The 14289-nt window shown below is 38.5% G+C and overlaps 1 protein-coding gene across 2 annotated transcripts; it reads right to left on the bottom strand.

The window, feature by feature from the left end:
• Positions 1–3179: 3179 nt before the first annotated feature.
• On the bottom strand, positions 3180–7737 carry tubb5 (tubulin, beta 5). Of its 2 annotated transcripts, none has more exons than XM_085177355.1 (5): positions 7572–7737; positions 4986–5094; positions 4614–4721; positions 4275–4519; positions 3180–4164 (listed from the first exon to the last, which is right to left on the bottom strand). In XM_085177355.1, exons 1-5 carry the CDS (start codon positions 7626–7628, stop codon positions 3352–3354), a joined length of 1332 nt encoding a protein of 443 aa, XP_085033481.1. In that variant the 5' UTR covers positions 7629–7737; the 3' UTR covers positions 3180–3351. The 2 variants fall into 2 exon arrangements, with proteins under 2 accessions (XP_085033481.1, XP_085033480.1); XM_085177354.1 differs by having other exon boundaries at positions 4614–4724; positions 7572–7736.
• Positions 7738–14289: the final 6552 nt, after the last annotated feature.

The following is a 14289-nucleotide window of genomic DNA, read 5'->3' as shown; positions in this document are numbered from 1 at the left end:
ACAGGGACCAATTTGCTTTACTGGATATCATTTAAAATGATGTAAACTCGTTAATTGCTCAGTAATAATATCAGGATTATAATAATAAAATAATATCAGATCGTGTTAGTGATGCAATGCCAGCATTACTATTTAAAAGTAAATGTTTTTACATTAAAAATCTGAGTGATGAATATTGTTTATTTAGCAAAACTCCACGGGTAAAAGTTTTCTGCCTTTATGAACTGGAATATGTGCATGTAATGACAGCCGATCCACTGAATGCAAAAAACTAAGGGCGTGTATGGAGGCAGCATCTCTACCAGTTATACACATTTTGAGAGATGTCAAAATGTCAAGTGCATGTATCCCATGTACTAACATAACATACCTTAATCATAACATACCTTCATACGTGTATATTATAACATACCATAATAGACCCATTTGTGTAATATACTTACATATCTATATTATTGCTAATATATATTTGTAATATATCCATATCATGGCTAAAGCACTTCTGGATGGATGCAAACTGCATTTCGTTGCCTTGCACCTGTGACATGTGCAGTGGCAATAAAGTTGAATTCTATTCTATTCTATTCTATTCTACTAAAATAAGTTTAACACCTCTGATCTAAACTGTCTCCATTAGATATCATATAATGATATAGAAATCACATATACTTATAAAAATAATGTAAGGTCTTTCCCTCTTCATGACACTAGTTTTGAATGTTTTGCAAAAGTTAAAATTTGCATGATACAAGAGTTAAAATAAGCATTTGGTGCTGCTTTATTGAGGCCTTGTCCCAAGTAGGGTCTAACTAAATTCAATTATATAAATTTTGTGCTTATGTGTTTTATATTCATAGAGAAATTATCGCATCAAAACCCAGGTGTATGAGTAGGAGAATTAGTGGCCCAGCAGCACAGTTTTGCTTTGGGATCCAACTCTTGCTGCATGCCTTGGCCACGAAAGTCCACTAAAGTGCTTATGTGACCTTAAGTCACAGAGCTGGATGATGTGCACTGTAGGGGTGGGGTATAATATTGATAGCTATAAACTGCATTCCTTCCTGTGTTGTAGATTTCTTATATATTACTTATAGAAAAACAAATTATAAATAGAAGGCTGGCTGATGCCATTCTTATGGAAGGGAAACAGCGAGAAAAAGGTGATGTAATCAGCAGTGTTGGGAAGGTTACTTTTAAAATGTATTCCATTACAGAATACAGAATACATGCCCCAAAATGTATTCTGTAACGTATTCCGTTACGTTACTCAATGAGAGTAACGTATTCTGAATACTTTGGATTACTTAATATATTATCATGCTGTTTACAACTACGTGAATGTACTATTGCTGTGATTTATTACTGTTACTGAAGGTCCGCGGCTCCGAACCGTAGTAAAGGGACCTCTGGCTAATATGTCGGGCTCATAGCCGAAAACTAGCTTTACTTTGTTGTCTGGGTCAACTTTGCTAGCGAGAGACAGAGAGAGGCGTCGAAAGGTTGCTCCAACGGAACTTATTGTTTCGGAGGAAAACACGAACACAGCGTACAGTCGAGTCTTAATAGCTTACTTACAACTGGGCTCGTCAGGCTCTCTTCTTGGCTGCAGTGGTTATTATTATATTTACATGCTTCCAGCTCCCGTTTTTGCTCGATGACAACTCGTACTTTTCCTTTTTCTCCGTCCCTCGCTCACAGACACATAACGGGTATGGCAGTCAATTCTCCCTGCAGCACAGACTACACTGCCTATGATGCTACATTCTTTAGAGCTATGCCTGTAGCATTCTGCCTATTAGCTTAGCACAACAACAAAAAGCCGCTCTCTCACCCAGGAAACACACAAAGAGAGAGAGCGGCACCCTGTAACCATGGCAACCGTAACACTGCCGCCTGGAACTATAGAACGTAGCTGTCAAACAAAACCCAAACAGGCCTGACCCGCCACAATATGAAACAGGGAAGTACCGCAGTGTAATCCATTTATTTCAACAAAGTAACTGTATTCTAAATACCACATTTTTAAATGGTAACTGTAACGGAATACAGTTACTCATATTTTGTATTTTAAATACGTAACGGCGGTACATGTATTCCGTTACTCCCCAACACTGGTAATCAGTGACCAGTCTTACTGAGTGGTGTATCCAAATGTAAAAAAATTTTTAAGAAGGAAGTCAAGAGAAAGAGGTACAACAGTGAGTGTCTAAAGGCATCTTTAAAACACTGGAGGCTCTGCCCTGGTTTGAGGCTGCATTTAAGCCAGTGGTGCCATTGCAGTAAAAACATACCTGGACAGAAAAACACACAATGTAGATGTGGGATCATCTTCACAGAGAGCAGAATAAAAGGTAGCCAACATCCAAAGGCGAGCTTTGAATGTGCTTCGAGAAGCCTGAAAAATATTCCTGAAGATTTTTTTTAAAGCCTTCCTAAGACAGTTCAGGTTAGAACTGTAAAAACATTTTTTTCCATAATTATTGTATTTCCTTGTGTGTTGTCATGTTCCAATAAATCACTGTACCCATTTCACATTTCCTTAGCATGATATAAAGAAATGGGTGTGGCTCAAGAAATTTACACATTATTGTACACCTCAATGCAATGAAGAAATCCTGTGTTTTAAATGTTTTTCCTTCAGTTAATTCAATATCTTGATGTATTGTAGCAAACTGTCCTCTATTGTAACATAGATGTGGAGTTTACCAGTCAAACTGTTTTTAATGTATTTCCAGGGAAAAAAAAGAAGTCCTCTTGTCAAAACCTTTACTGTAAATTCCCAAAATGAAATAGCTCTTACGAGTTCCCTACAAAATGTTAACATCTCAAATAACACATGTATATAATTAGTAGGTTACTCAACCAGCAAATGCCCTCCTACTTTCTCTGGTGTTATGTTATTGTCATCTAAAAACTGCCAGGGTGCAATCTCTTCAATGCCAGATAGTTGTGGGAATGTGGGTTGGTGCAGAATGTTGCAAATGGATGTGGGCCCTTAGCCATCACAATGCTTATGGAGCAGAAATAAACCCTTTCATTACATCACATTAGATTTTCCAGTAACTCGCAGCTCTATCTAGCCTACTGTACACTGCACCGAGAGGGCCTGGATCTTACTTTCCGATTGGCTAAACTGATGAGAATCCTGTATGTGCGAAGAGGAATGAGAGGCAAATGAGTTCTCAGTCGACAACTTTATTTGCACTCAATGACAAGGAAAAACTAACAGACACTAAAATTTTATTCTAGCAGTGATCTTGACACTATGTTGGTTTCTTGGTTACTTGTGGTTGTTCCGTTTTGATTATTTTCTGTTTTGGCGATGATTTCTTGACCTTCACATCTTGACCTTTAAGCATCCTCTTCAGCTTCCTCCTCAAATTCACCCTCTTCCTCCGCAGTGGCATCCTGGTACTGCTGGTACTCGGACACCAGGTCATTCATGTTGCTCTCCGCTTCAGTGAACTCCATCTCATCCATACCTTCCCCTGTGTACCAGTGCAAGAAGGCCTTACGGCGGAACATGGCTGTGAACTGCTCGGAGATGCGCTTGAACAGCTCCTGGATAGCAGTGCTGTTGCCGATGAAAGTGACGGCCATCTTGAGGCCACGAGGTGGAATATCGCAGACTGCGGTCTTGACATTGTTGGGGATCCATTCAACGAAGTAGCTGCTGTTCTTGTTCTGCACATTGAGCATCTGCTCATCGACCTCCTTCATGGACATGCGGCCACGGAACACGGCGGCAACTGTCAGGTAGCGGCCGTGGCGTGGGTCGCACGCGGCCATCATATTCTTGGCATCAAACACCTGCTGGGTGAGCTCGGGAACTGTGAGGGCGCGGTACTGCTGGCTGCCCCTGCTGGTCAGAGGAGCAAAGCCAGGCATGAAGAAGTGCAAACGAGGGAAAGGCACCATGTTGACGGCCAGTTTGCGGAGATCTGCATTGAGCTGGCCAGGGAAGCGGAGGCAGGTGGTGACCCCGCTCATAGTGGCGGACACCAGATGGTTAAGGTCTCCGTAGGTGGGTGTGGTTAGTTTCAGGGTGCGGAAGCAAATGTCATACAGAGCCTCGTTATCGATGCAGTAGGTTTCATCTGTGTTCTCTACAAGCTGGTGGACCGACAGGGTGGCGTTGTAAGGCTCGACCACAGTGTCTGACACCTGAGAACACAGAACGTCTATTCAGCTTCAAGATCTTAGGAGAAACCTCGGGCCAAAGAAACTATAATTAAAGCCAAAATTTATCATGTGCTATCACAAGGAGATGTTACCTTGGGGGAAGGCACCACACTGAAGGTGTTCATAATACGGTCTGGGTACTCTTCGCGGATCTTGCTGATGAGCAGGGTTCCCATACCAGATCCAGTTCCTCCACCAAGTGAGTGGGTGAGCTGGAAACCCTGCAGGCAGTCACAGCTCTCTGATTCTTTGCGGACCACATCCAGGACTGAGTCCACCAGCTCAGCTCCCTCTGTGTAGTGACCCTTGGCCCAGTTGTTTCCAGCACCACTCTGACCTGAAGGAAAAGGTCAGCGTTTTCAAGCATTCAAGTGAGTAACATTTTTCCTTAAATCAAAAAGGAGCATGAGATATGTCTTTAAGGCACCCACCGAACACGAAATTGTCAGGTCTGAAGATCTGACCAAAGGGTCCAGACCTCACAGAGTCCATGGTGCCAGGTTCCAAGTCCACCAGAATGGCCCGAGGCACGTATTTACCTCCTCCACGAGAAAGAGAAGAAGAGGAGAGCAAGACAGAGAGAGAAATAGAAAGAAAAGGGGGCAAAAAACATACCAGCTCAATAATGCAGGAAGGAATGACCTTTGGATATAGGTGAAAAGGTGTAGTAAGTAATAGTACAGAAGAGATGAGAATGCAAGAAGAGATGTAGTGTCATACTTTGGAATTAAATTGTCAAGTTAAAAATGAATCCATATATAATATACCCTCACTTATTAACATGAGTTAGGAAGACAGCTAACCTGTGGCCTCATTATAGTAAACACTGATCCTGTCCAGCTGCAGGTCACTGTCTCCATGGTAAGTCCCCGTGGGATCGATGCCATGCTCATCGCTGATCACTTCCCAGAACTGCAGACACAAAATGGAAGGTATCACATGACAGTTACTTGCAACGAAAGTACACATCTACCCATTAGATGTGCGGTTCATGGGATCGGGGGGTGGGGGTGAAAATGAGGAAAACAGCAGTGGGTTTGCATTTTTGTTTTCTGATGGAGATGACAGGATTTTTCCATTTTTCAGCGAGCCATATCTGAACCCATTCCCAACAACGCTGCTTTTGAGATTTCCGTAAGTGTCGAGTGATGACTTAGCAGAATGCGGTTCTTTCATATGTAAAATGCAAAGGAGGGAGGAACAAAGGCGCTACAGATCCGTCTGCGGGCCAACCTGCAAATAAAATCCATTTGCAAGCAGTCAGACGACACTGAAGATACTGACTCCCTTCAGATCTGAATTCATGTCTTGTTCACTGTTTAAAGACTACATTCAGATCTTTCAGAGTGTTTATGTATTAAATCTCGTCAGTGCGTATTACTCTACCATATTTACTGATATCGTCCAACTCAGACATTTCTTTTCAACACAGCCAGTGATTTCCTGCTAACAGCGCAATACGAGGATTTGGAATAATCTGGATAAGCTGGCTGTATAGCAGAGCACTGCTTAAGAGATTGGGAGTCAGCTGTGGACCAAGTATCATGACATCTAAATAAGACCATGTAAAGCAAAAATGATTAAGTGACCTTAATATGGGGAAGATAAGATCAACACAGCAGAACAAAGAAGCCCAAAATCAAAAACAAGAATAAAGAAAAATAATGCTAGGACAGCTACAGTGACAGGAGAGTAGATAAAGACTGAAAATAACCACAGTGAAAGAATGAGGACAATAAGCAGAAAAGCAATGCCACACCCTGACCTAATTCACCACAGTGTAGCCCTTCAGCAGTTCTGTCAATCATACCCACTGGACATCTGAGTCAATGAGTCCTTGGGGGGTGGAATCCAGAATATCCTCACTTCCAGGCTACAAGCAGCTATCTTTACATCATATATCATTAACACAAAGGAAATAATGGAGCAGCGGGCTTAAATAGGGAGGTGCATATAAATTGAATTTAGTAACATAATTAATTTTTTTTACTGCAACTGATTTTGGTGCAACTGCAATAAATACTAAATAGGATTACATACAATGGGCACAATTTGTATTTATTCCTAAAATTAGTCTACCAAGACATTGCCAGCAACTGCACATTAAGTCAATTGAGAACCCAGTGACTTCACCCACTGTGCATCAGCTGTTTCCTCCATTCCTCCCCCACCCTTCTCCTAATTTGGTTAGGGGAGGAAAGACATTGATTGCAGAGAAGGCCCTGTTTTACAGAACATCTGTCAGCAGCGCATCATGGCAGTAATGATGCATCCTGCAAAATATGGGCCATTGTTAGTGTAGTCTTTAAACTACAGTCCATCTAAATAGCAGGGCGAGATTACTGTTCTACTTAAACATATGCTGTCTGTGGCAAATGATCAGCTGGAGAACAAAAGGAGATAGTAAAACAGGGATAATAATGGGCCACTCATTATCTAACCTATTGTAGCTGACTGCAATTGTTACTATAAAAAATGGGTGGGTGATGAACTGAGCCTATGCAGACTTTGACTCCCTCCCCCTTTTTTGTTGGAATATAGAATTAAAATGCAGCAAAAACGTATAAAATTTGATTTTTAAAAAAGCAGTTACGTGAATCTTGATTATAAGTATTTAGATTGTGTCTTTGTTAATATGCAGCTTTAAAAACAAATAAATAAAGGGAGAATTTCTTTCTTGACCAATTATCCATGCCACACCCTTCCACAGCTCTTCTGCTTTCCAAGCACCCCAAACTGCAGTCTTCCTTTAAAGCTTGCCAAATCAATAATCTAATCAGTATGGACTATTGATCCATCAGTCTTTAGCGGGGGGCATAAGTAGGCCTCTCAAGCCCAGCTCCCCACTCATTGTCTGGAATACCAGTCATATCTGGCTGTGCAAGACAAAGAAACCCGAGTGCGGGGAGATCTGACAAGTAAAGAATAGACTGAGTTTTTCCCTCTCTCCCTTTTTCTGTCTCTTTTCCTGAGACAGTGTCTTGAGGTCAGCTGACTCTGAAGTGCCGGGGACACGCCCGGCGTTGTGTGAACAAAAACCAGTCGAGACACAAGAGCCCCCCGTTATACCGTTACTTCAATACGAGCGGCTGCGCTCTGCTGCTCCACACCCACCCACCAGTTACCGCAGTGCACAATATTTAGTAAAAAAAAAAAAAATAGACGCACACAAAAGTGATCACTTGACATTTACAGTTATATTTATATGCTAAAAGATATATGGTGCATGAAAAGAAAAGGGTATCCTTTGTCTTCACTGAGAATTCTTTTCCAGACAAGCCGAATGATTAAACTATGTCCTGATTATTAAACGTGAATTGTGACAGAAAAACACAGAATTTATTTTATTTATTTTAAGAACATAAATTCTTTGCATTTTATTTTCTTACCTTGGCACCAATCTGGTTACCGCACTGGCCGGCCTGGATGTGCACGATTTCCCTCATTATGGATGCAAAAGTTTTACAATGGGTAGCAAAAAAAGACAGCTGTTTCGTGAGCACGAGGAGCCGACCGCAGACTGGTGTGAACGTGCCGGACAATGGATTTATATCGCTGGAGCGTTTCCAGAGCTAGGCTAGGGTTGGGCGTGGCCAGACACCGCTGCCGCAGACGGGGATTGGCTGAGCGGAGTAGCACGGAGGAGTAGGAGGAGGAGCCTCACAGCTGCAGATCTGGGAGTGGAAATTAGATATATGGATTGACCAGAATGTTACCAGCTGGTGTCTGGAAAAAAAATGCCAGAAAGATACATTACAGTTGTTTTAGCTACCAGAGGATGACGACAACCCACTACTGTATCTGCTTCTGCAGAGGAAACAGATGAAGTGGGGACAAGATGGGGTCAGCCGGTTCATCAGGACTAGCTGCTGAAACAAGAGCATGTTGAAGCCTTTCTCTAGCTTCATGTTCAAACGAGCTGCAATACCTTACATATAGTTTACATATGTGTGCATTGCTGTACTTATTAGCCACCACAAGACAATGTGAAAATGCAAGGGTAGGAATTATTGTGTAGGAGGGGTGTGTGCCAAGCCTCTGATCCAAGCTCTCAGCAGATGGTTGTCAGAAAACAGGAGCAAATCTATATATGTTTGGCAATGGATTGCAGAAAATAAACTAAACACTGTTTCTAAAGAATGATAATGTGTATAGGCTATGAAATTGTCTTCACAGATCTTTAGAAAATGGCACAGTTTATTGATATTTTTACTCCATTGCATTGGTTCTATTCTTTATTTTCTTCCTTGTTCAAGACAGAAAGGACACTTTCAGCACATTTGGGTAAATGACTAAGCATAATTGTTACTAGCTGTGAATGCATCTGCAATCAAATTTAGCTTCACTTTAGATTAATAGTTACTTAGCCCTGCAATGAATCTGTAAAAATGTTATGTACCATTTTAAAATTAAAATATATGTTTTTACAGTGTAGGGTGTATCCTGCCTTTCACCCTGCAGCTGGGATATTCTACAGCCCCATGCATCCCTGACTTGCACAAGCAATTAAGAAACTAGATGTGTGATGGTCGTACCAGCAACCACACACTTGAAAAAATGTGGTAATATTCATTCAGACTCCATGTGGAGATACTCCTGAGGTGGGAGTGTAAAACCTTATATCTTACATTCTAACATTTAAGTTAATTAAGCAGTCGTTAAAGTTGTAATACCAAAAGTGAGTTCGATTCATTTGCTTAATCTATTCTTATTACACATTATGACACTACACTGATTGCACTGAACACTGTACCAGCAACCACATATACTGTACCAGCAACCATTATATACATAATAAATTGTATTATTATTTTTCTCTATTTTTTGAGTTACCTGCAGGCGGCTTTCATCCTTCTTTGTTTGAGTAAAAGAGGAGGCTGAGGGTGGAGCTGGATTAAATACAGAGACTAATCAAAGGGAGTGAACTGCCTGTTGTGACCGCATGGTTTCTTTATATTAAATGTAGTTATTGTGGCGTCTGCCTTTGAATGTAACCCTTGTGGTGTCCTCGGATCAAAAATGGTCCCTAGGTGAATGGCAAACAAGCATGGGAATCCCGGGGACACCACAAACTTTCTCTCAGTTGTTAAGCAGTAGCTTTGAGTAGACGTCTGTTTCATGGATGTACCTCTTTCTCAGAGTAACTTATTTTCTTTATTATTTTTGTATTTGGGGGGTATATTAAAACACATATTTTGAAAATTATACCTGTGCCTGTACATCCTTTGACTGCTTGGACACTTACAGGAAAAATATTTCATGAAGATATTATAGGAAAAGTTGCACTGCACAAGAGCCTGAAAAATGTGTTTTTTAATTTAATATCTGTATCACAAAGTGATCAAACAAGTATTTAGGTCTCTTACTTGGCTAAAAGTAATAATTCTGCTTACATAATAGTACAAAACAATGACTAAAAGTACTCATGCACAATGCCCCCTTTCAGAATCATATACATTTTCTAATCGGATCATTCATCATTACTGATTTATTAATATGTAGATCACCATTATATTGTCACGAGGCTGGGTAGTTTGTCCATAATAATATGCCCCAATGGCAAAATATATATTTTAAAAGCTGCAAGCTAATAAGTAATAATAATAAGTAACTTTAACATAAATGTATGCAGTATAGTAGCATTTTATAATACAGCCTATGACTAAGAGCAAAATTCTGCTGTAATTACATAAAATCTTATTATGTTTAATATGTATTTTATTTGAATTTACAATGTAAATATATTTACCTACCAATAGTTAAGGGTCGGCACATTAGAATAAGGGGGTAACAAATCAGGTTTTTACAGGAAACAAAAATAAAACAATAAATGTACATTCTGCATATGTAATTTTAAGTAGCAAGCAATTTGACTGTAATGTTTCACAAACATATTCATATTTCCTGATCTCACATTTTAAATACGTTTTTGGGGTGTGAGCTGCAATATGAAGTAGTTTAACTTTGCCGTTTTACATCTTAACATCTCATTGTTTTACCTCTTTATTTAATATCCATTATGTACCTGACAGATCTTCTATTATTCAATTGCCCCTTTACTTTAGCAATAATAATCTGATAAGGACTAAAAAAAATAAATAAATACCATCAAAGTTTGCAGGTTTATGTGATGGAGCCACTCCATAATATGGTCTGCGGCCTGAAAAAGTACAGTGTATATAGAATATAAGACGGGGAAATATTTTTTGTGCTTCCACAAAATTACCAAGAAAGTAGTACTTAAAATTGTTTATGCGGTAGTCATTATTAATTACAGTATAATCTGTGTTTCATTTTCTGTAAAATACCTAGAATTTAGGCACTACTTAAAATTACTTACAGACTACTTACATTTACCAACACATTACTTTAATTTACTTAGAGACTACTTATATTTACTTAAAGTGTCATTATTTCTTTGTTTGCTCTAAAAACCTGACTCGTTAAGCCCTTCTTCTAGTGTGCCTACTTTTAAGGATTTGCAGGTAAATCTAATTATATAAAATACATTGAATTTCCATTTAATTAGAGTACAATTAAGCCCTTAGTCAAAGGCCATATTATAAAGTGTTAGCCTGTCTACAAAGTACAACATTTTTATCCAAACTATTACAGAGCAGAAGTAAAAAGCACCAATGCTTATATGCAGTAAAAGTACTTTAAAACTGTACTCCAGTAAAATCCATGAATAAAGTTAATAAGTTGGTCTAGTCACATTTATACTGTCATTCAATGGCTCTGGACACTTTGACACTAACAGTACTCTTGTCCAATCATATTTCAGGTGTGACAGTGCCACCCATATATTCCTGCCTCTGGAAAAACCTCTGAAGCCCACATTTTATAAAATGCATCAATATAGAGTCTGCTTAACTGATGCCTTTGTTGGTATTTGAAAATTTAGGATTGGGTATTTTGTCACGTCTTAATTCAAGCAATGGTAAACACTGCCCACTAGTGGAAGTAATGAGATTAACCGACACACAATTTATCAACAAGTGCAAATGTGCTTAGATAAACATTTACAGGGGCAACAGCTTGCACATGCCAGCTGCTCTTGTAGGAATAGTCTGAATTCAGAATACTCAGTATTGCCTGTTACACAGATTACATGGCTAAGAATTCTTCATCTTCTTTTTAAACCATAGACTGTATGTTTATAATTAGTGGCAAAAGTATTTGCCACTTTGATAGCCATGGAATATTAATGGTATGAACAAGTTATGGGTTTTTGCAGGTTATTCCTCACACGATGCTCTCCGTATATTATATTGTTACAAAAATGCACTTGCAATATTGCAAAAATTAAGGTGTATTTGATAACTTATCAAGGCAAACGAGAAACACTAAATGTAGCTGGACTATTAACTTGTTTTAATTTTTATCATCTTTAAAATAGTTTCAATTTTGTTCCCCACCTTTGGATAAAATAATCTCTATCAGTGTGGCTTTATTGTGCAAATTGTTACTCTCATATCTGAATACTGTACATAACACATACCCGTGTACAGTTATTCCATTACAGTTATCAGTTATTTGGAAAAGTAGTATAGATGATATGATGACGGAAAAATATTATTAATTTGATTCTGTTGTTATTATTTTTTAATTAGCTGGAAATGAGTGAATTTTGACCTGTCCAGGTATGTTGTTAATCAATTTAAGATAAAATATACTTTTTAAAAAATAAAAAATGTTAGAAAAATCATGTGTTACAGCAGCCAAAATGGTGAAAAGCATAGACTAGATTAAGTACAGTACTGTGAAAAAGTCTTTAGCTACCCCTCATTTCTTTTCTTTTTTTTTCTCCTTTTTTTTTAACCATCAACCTATCAATCATTGAAGAATCAAAAAGGCTACTAATTCAAGGAATGAACCAGTGTTGTGTCGACACATACAGACAACCTTAGGCACTTTGTTACTAGCAGCCTGTTGCAAAAACATATCATTTGTTCATTTTTCTTCGGTCAAATCTATGAAATGTGCCAAAGACAACATCGTTTTATGGGCATAAAATAATATTTTTACACCAAAAACCCGAATCTCAAAAAGCTAATAGCTGAAATCTTGGCATATCTCGGCATGGTGTGCAGTGTGTTCTTTGAAAAAGTGACAGAACTGGTCAATTGGATGGCAAAAAAAAAAGAAGTAGTAGGCCTAAAAACAATACAGAACAGATGAACAATATTTTAAAATCATGTTCTTAAGAAATAGGAGAATTATATTGGCAGCCTAACATGGGACCAGAGAGATCCAGACCTTCAGCCAATCGCTTACTCTTTGCTGACGTCTGCACAGAAATGGTCTCAGTGGAAGCATGGCTGTCAAGAAGGGGAAATGGAGAAAAAAGGATGAGGTAAAATGCCAAATTACACAAGAACTGGAAATCAGGGGCAACAGGTCTTTTAGAATTTGAATCCAGATTTGAAACTTTGGTTCAAATTTTTGTTAGTGTGTGCAGAGTAGGTCAGGAAAGAGGCACAACAGAGAGTGTGAAACATGGTGGAGGCTCTGTCATGGTTTGAAGCTGCACTGCAGTCAGTGGTTTTGGAGATCCTGACAAAATTGATCGAATTAGGAACAAAGAAAAGTACCATTGGATTTTGACCCATCATGCAATACACACCTCACACACTTCTGATTGGCAGCAGCTTCATTTTTTAGCATAACAATGATCCCGAACTTGCTGCCAATGCAATAAACACACAGCTAGACAGAAAAACATTAACCATTTAATAATATTAGTCATGGATGTGTCTCCTCAGAGCTCTGACCTCAACAATACTGAAGCAGTGTGAGATCATCCACAGCCAACATCCAAAGAAGAGCTTTGAAGCCTGGAGAACTATTCCTGAAGACTACTTAAAGAAATTACAAGATCTTTGCATAAGAGAGTTTAAGCTGTGAAGAAAAAAAGGTAATCATACCAAATTTTGACTTGAAACGGGTTAAATTTTACAAACACAATGTTTTCCCTGCAAACTTTATTGCCATGTATTTTTACACGTTTCAGTAAATCCTTGCACCTATGTTCTATTTCCCAAGCAAAACATGTAGAAACGTACCGTAGAATAACTCATCAAAGTAAAAAAAGAAAAAAAGAGCCATTCATCCCTTTTTATAACCACTATTTCAGAATAGTGTGGCCTATCCCTTTGAGAAAATAGGGATCACCTTGGAGTGGTTACCAGTCTATAACAGAGAGAAACAGAAAAATAGAATAGAAAATAGAAATAAATAAATAATACAATAAAACACAACGTAAAAAAAGCTTAATTTAATACCTTGACATAGTATTAAAATTTTGGGTTTTCTCAATTGTACGTTTTTTTTTAAAAATTTCATTTTGATGTTTTGTTTCTATTTCAGTTTAGTTTCAGTCAGTTTAGGATTTTCCTGTTGTTGTTTTTTTTGTTGTTGTTTTTTAAAACAATTGTTTGAAAATGTTGAATTTTAGTCTAGTTTTTATAAGTTTCAGTCTTTTTAATTATTATTATATGGAAGACATACACTACCAGTCAAAAGTTTGGATACACCTTCTCATTTAATGCTTTTTATTTATTTTTTCCTACTTTCTACATTGTACATGCATGCTGAAGACATCAAATATATGAAGCAAGATATATGGAATTATGTAGCAAAGAAAAATTTGATAAATAACTCTAAATATGTTTTAGATTTTAAATTCCTCAAAGTAGCCACCCTTTGCTTTATTGGCAGCGCTGAAAACCCTTGGTCTTCTCTCAGTGAGTTTCATGATGTAGTCACATGACACGGTTTCACTTCACAGGTGTGCCTTGTCATTTGTGGAATTTCTTGCCTTCTTAATGGGGTTGGGACCATCAGCTATGTTGTGCAGAAATCAAGTTGGTACACAGCTGACACAATTCATATTTGACCAAGAAGAAGAGTGATGGAGTGCTGCGCCAGATGGTCTGGCCTCTACAGTCACTAAAATCCACGTAAATCCATTCGAGATGGTTTGGGATGAAGTGAAGGCAAAAAGGCAGAAAAGTGCTCAGCATCTCTAGGAACTCCTTCAAGACTGTTGGAAAACCATTTCAGGTGACAACCTCATGAAACTCATCAAGAGAATGCAGTGTGCAA

Source organism: Neolamprologus multifasciatus, chromosome 11, assembly GCF_963576455.1.
Source record: "Neolamprologus multifasciatus chromosome 11, fNeoMul1.2, whole genome shotgun sequence".
Classification (NCBI taxonomy): Eukaryota; Metazoa; Chordata; class Actinopteri; order Cichliformes; family Cichlidae; genus Neolamprologus; species Neolamprologus multifasciatus.
This window is presented reverse-complemented; position numbering and strand designations above follow the sequence as displayed.

Coding starts and splice junctions, on each gene's coding strand:
- tubb5 (XM_085177354.1), bottom strand. CDS start 7,628: ATGAGGGAAATCGTGCACATCCAGGCCGGCCAGTGCGGTAACCAGATT. Junction 4,725..4,985: donor TTACTATAATGAGGCCACAG/GTTAGCTGTCTT, acceptor TTTCTCGTGGAG/GAGGTAAATACGTGCCTCGG. Junction 4,520..4,613: donor ACCTGACAATTTCGTGTTCG/GTGGGTGCCTTA, acceptor CTTTTCCTTCAG/GTCAGAGTGGTGCTGGAAAC.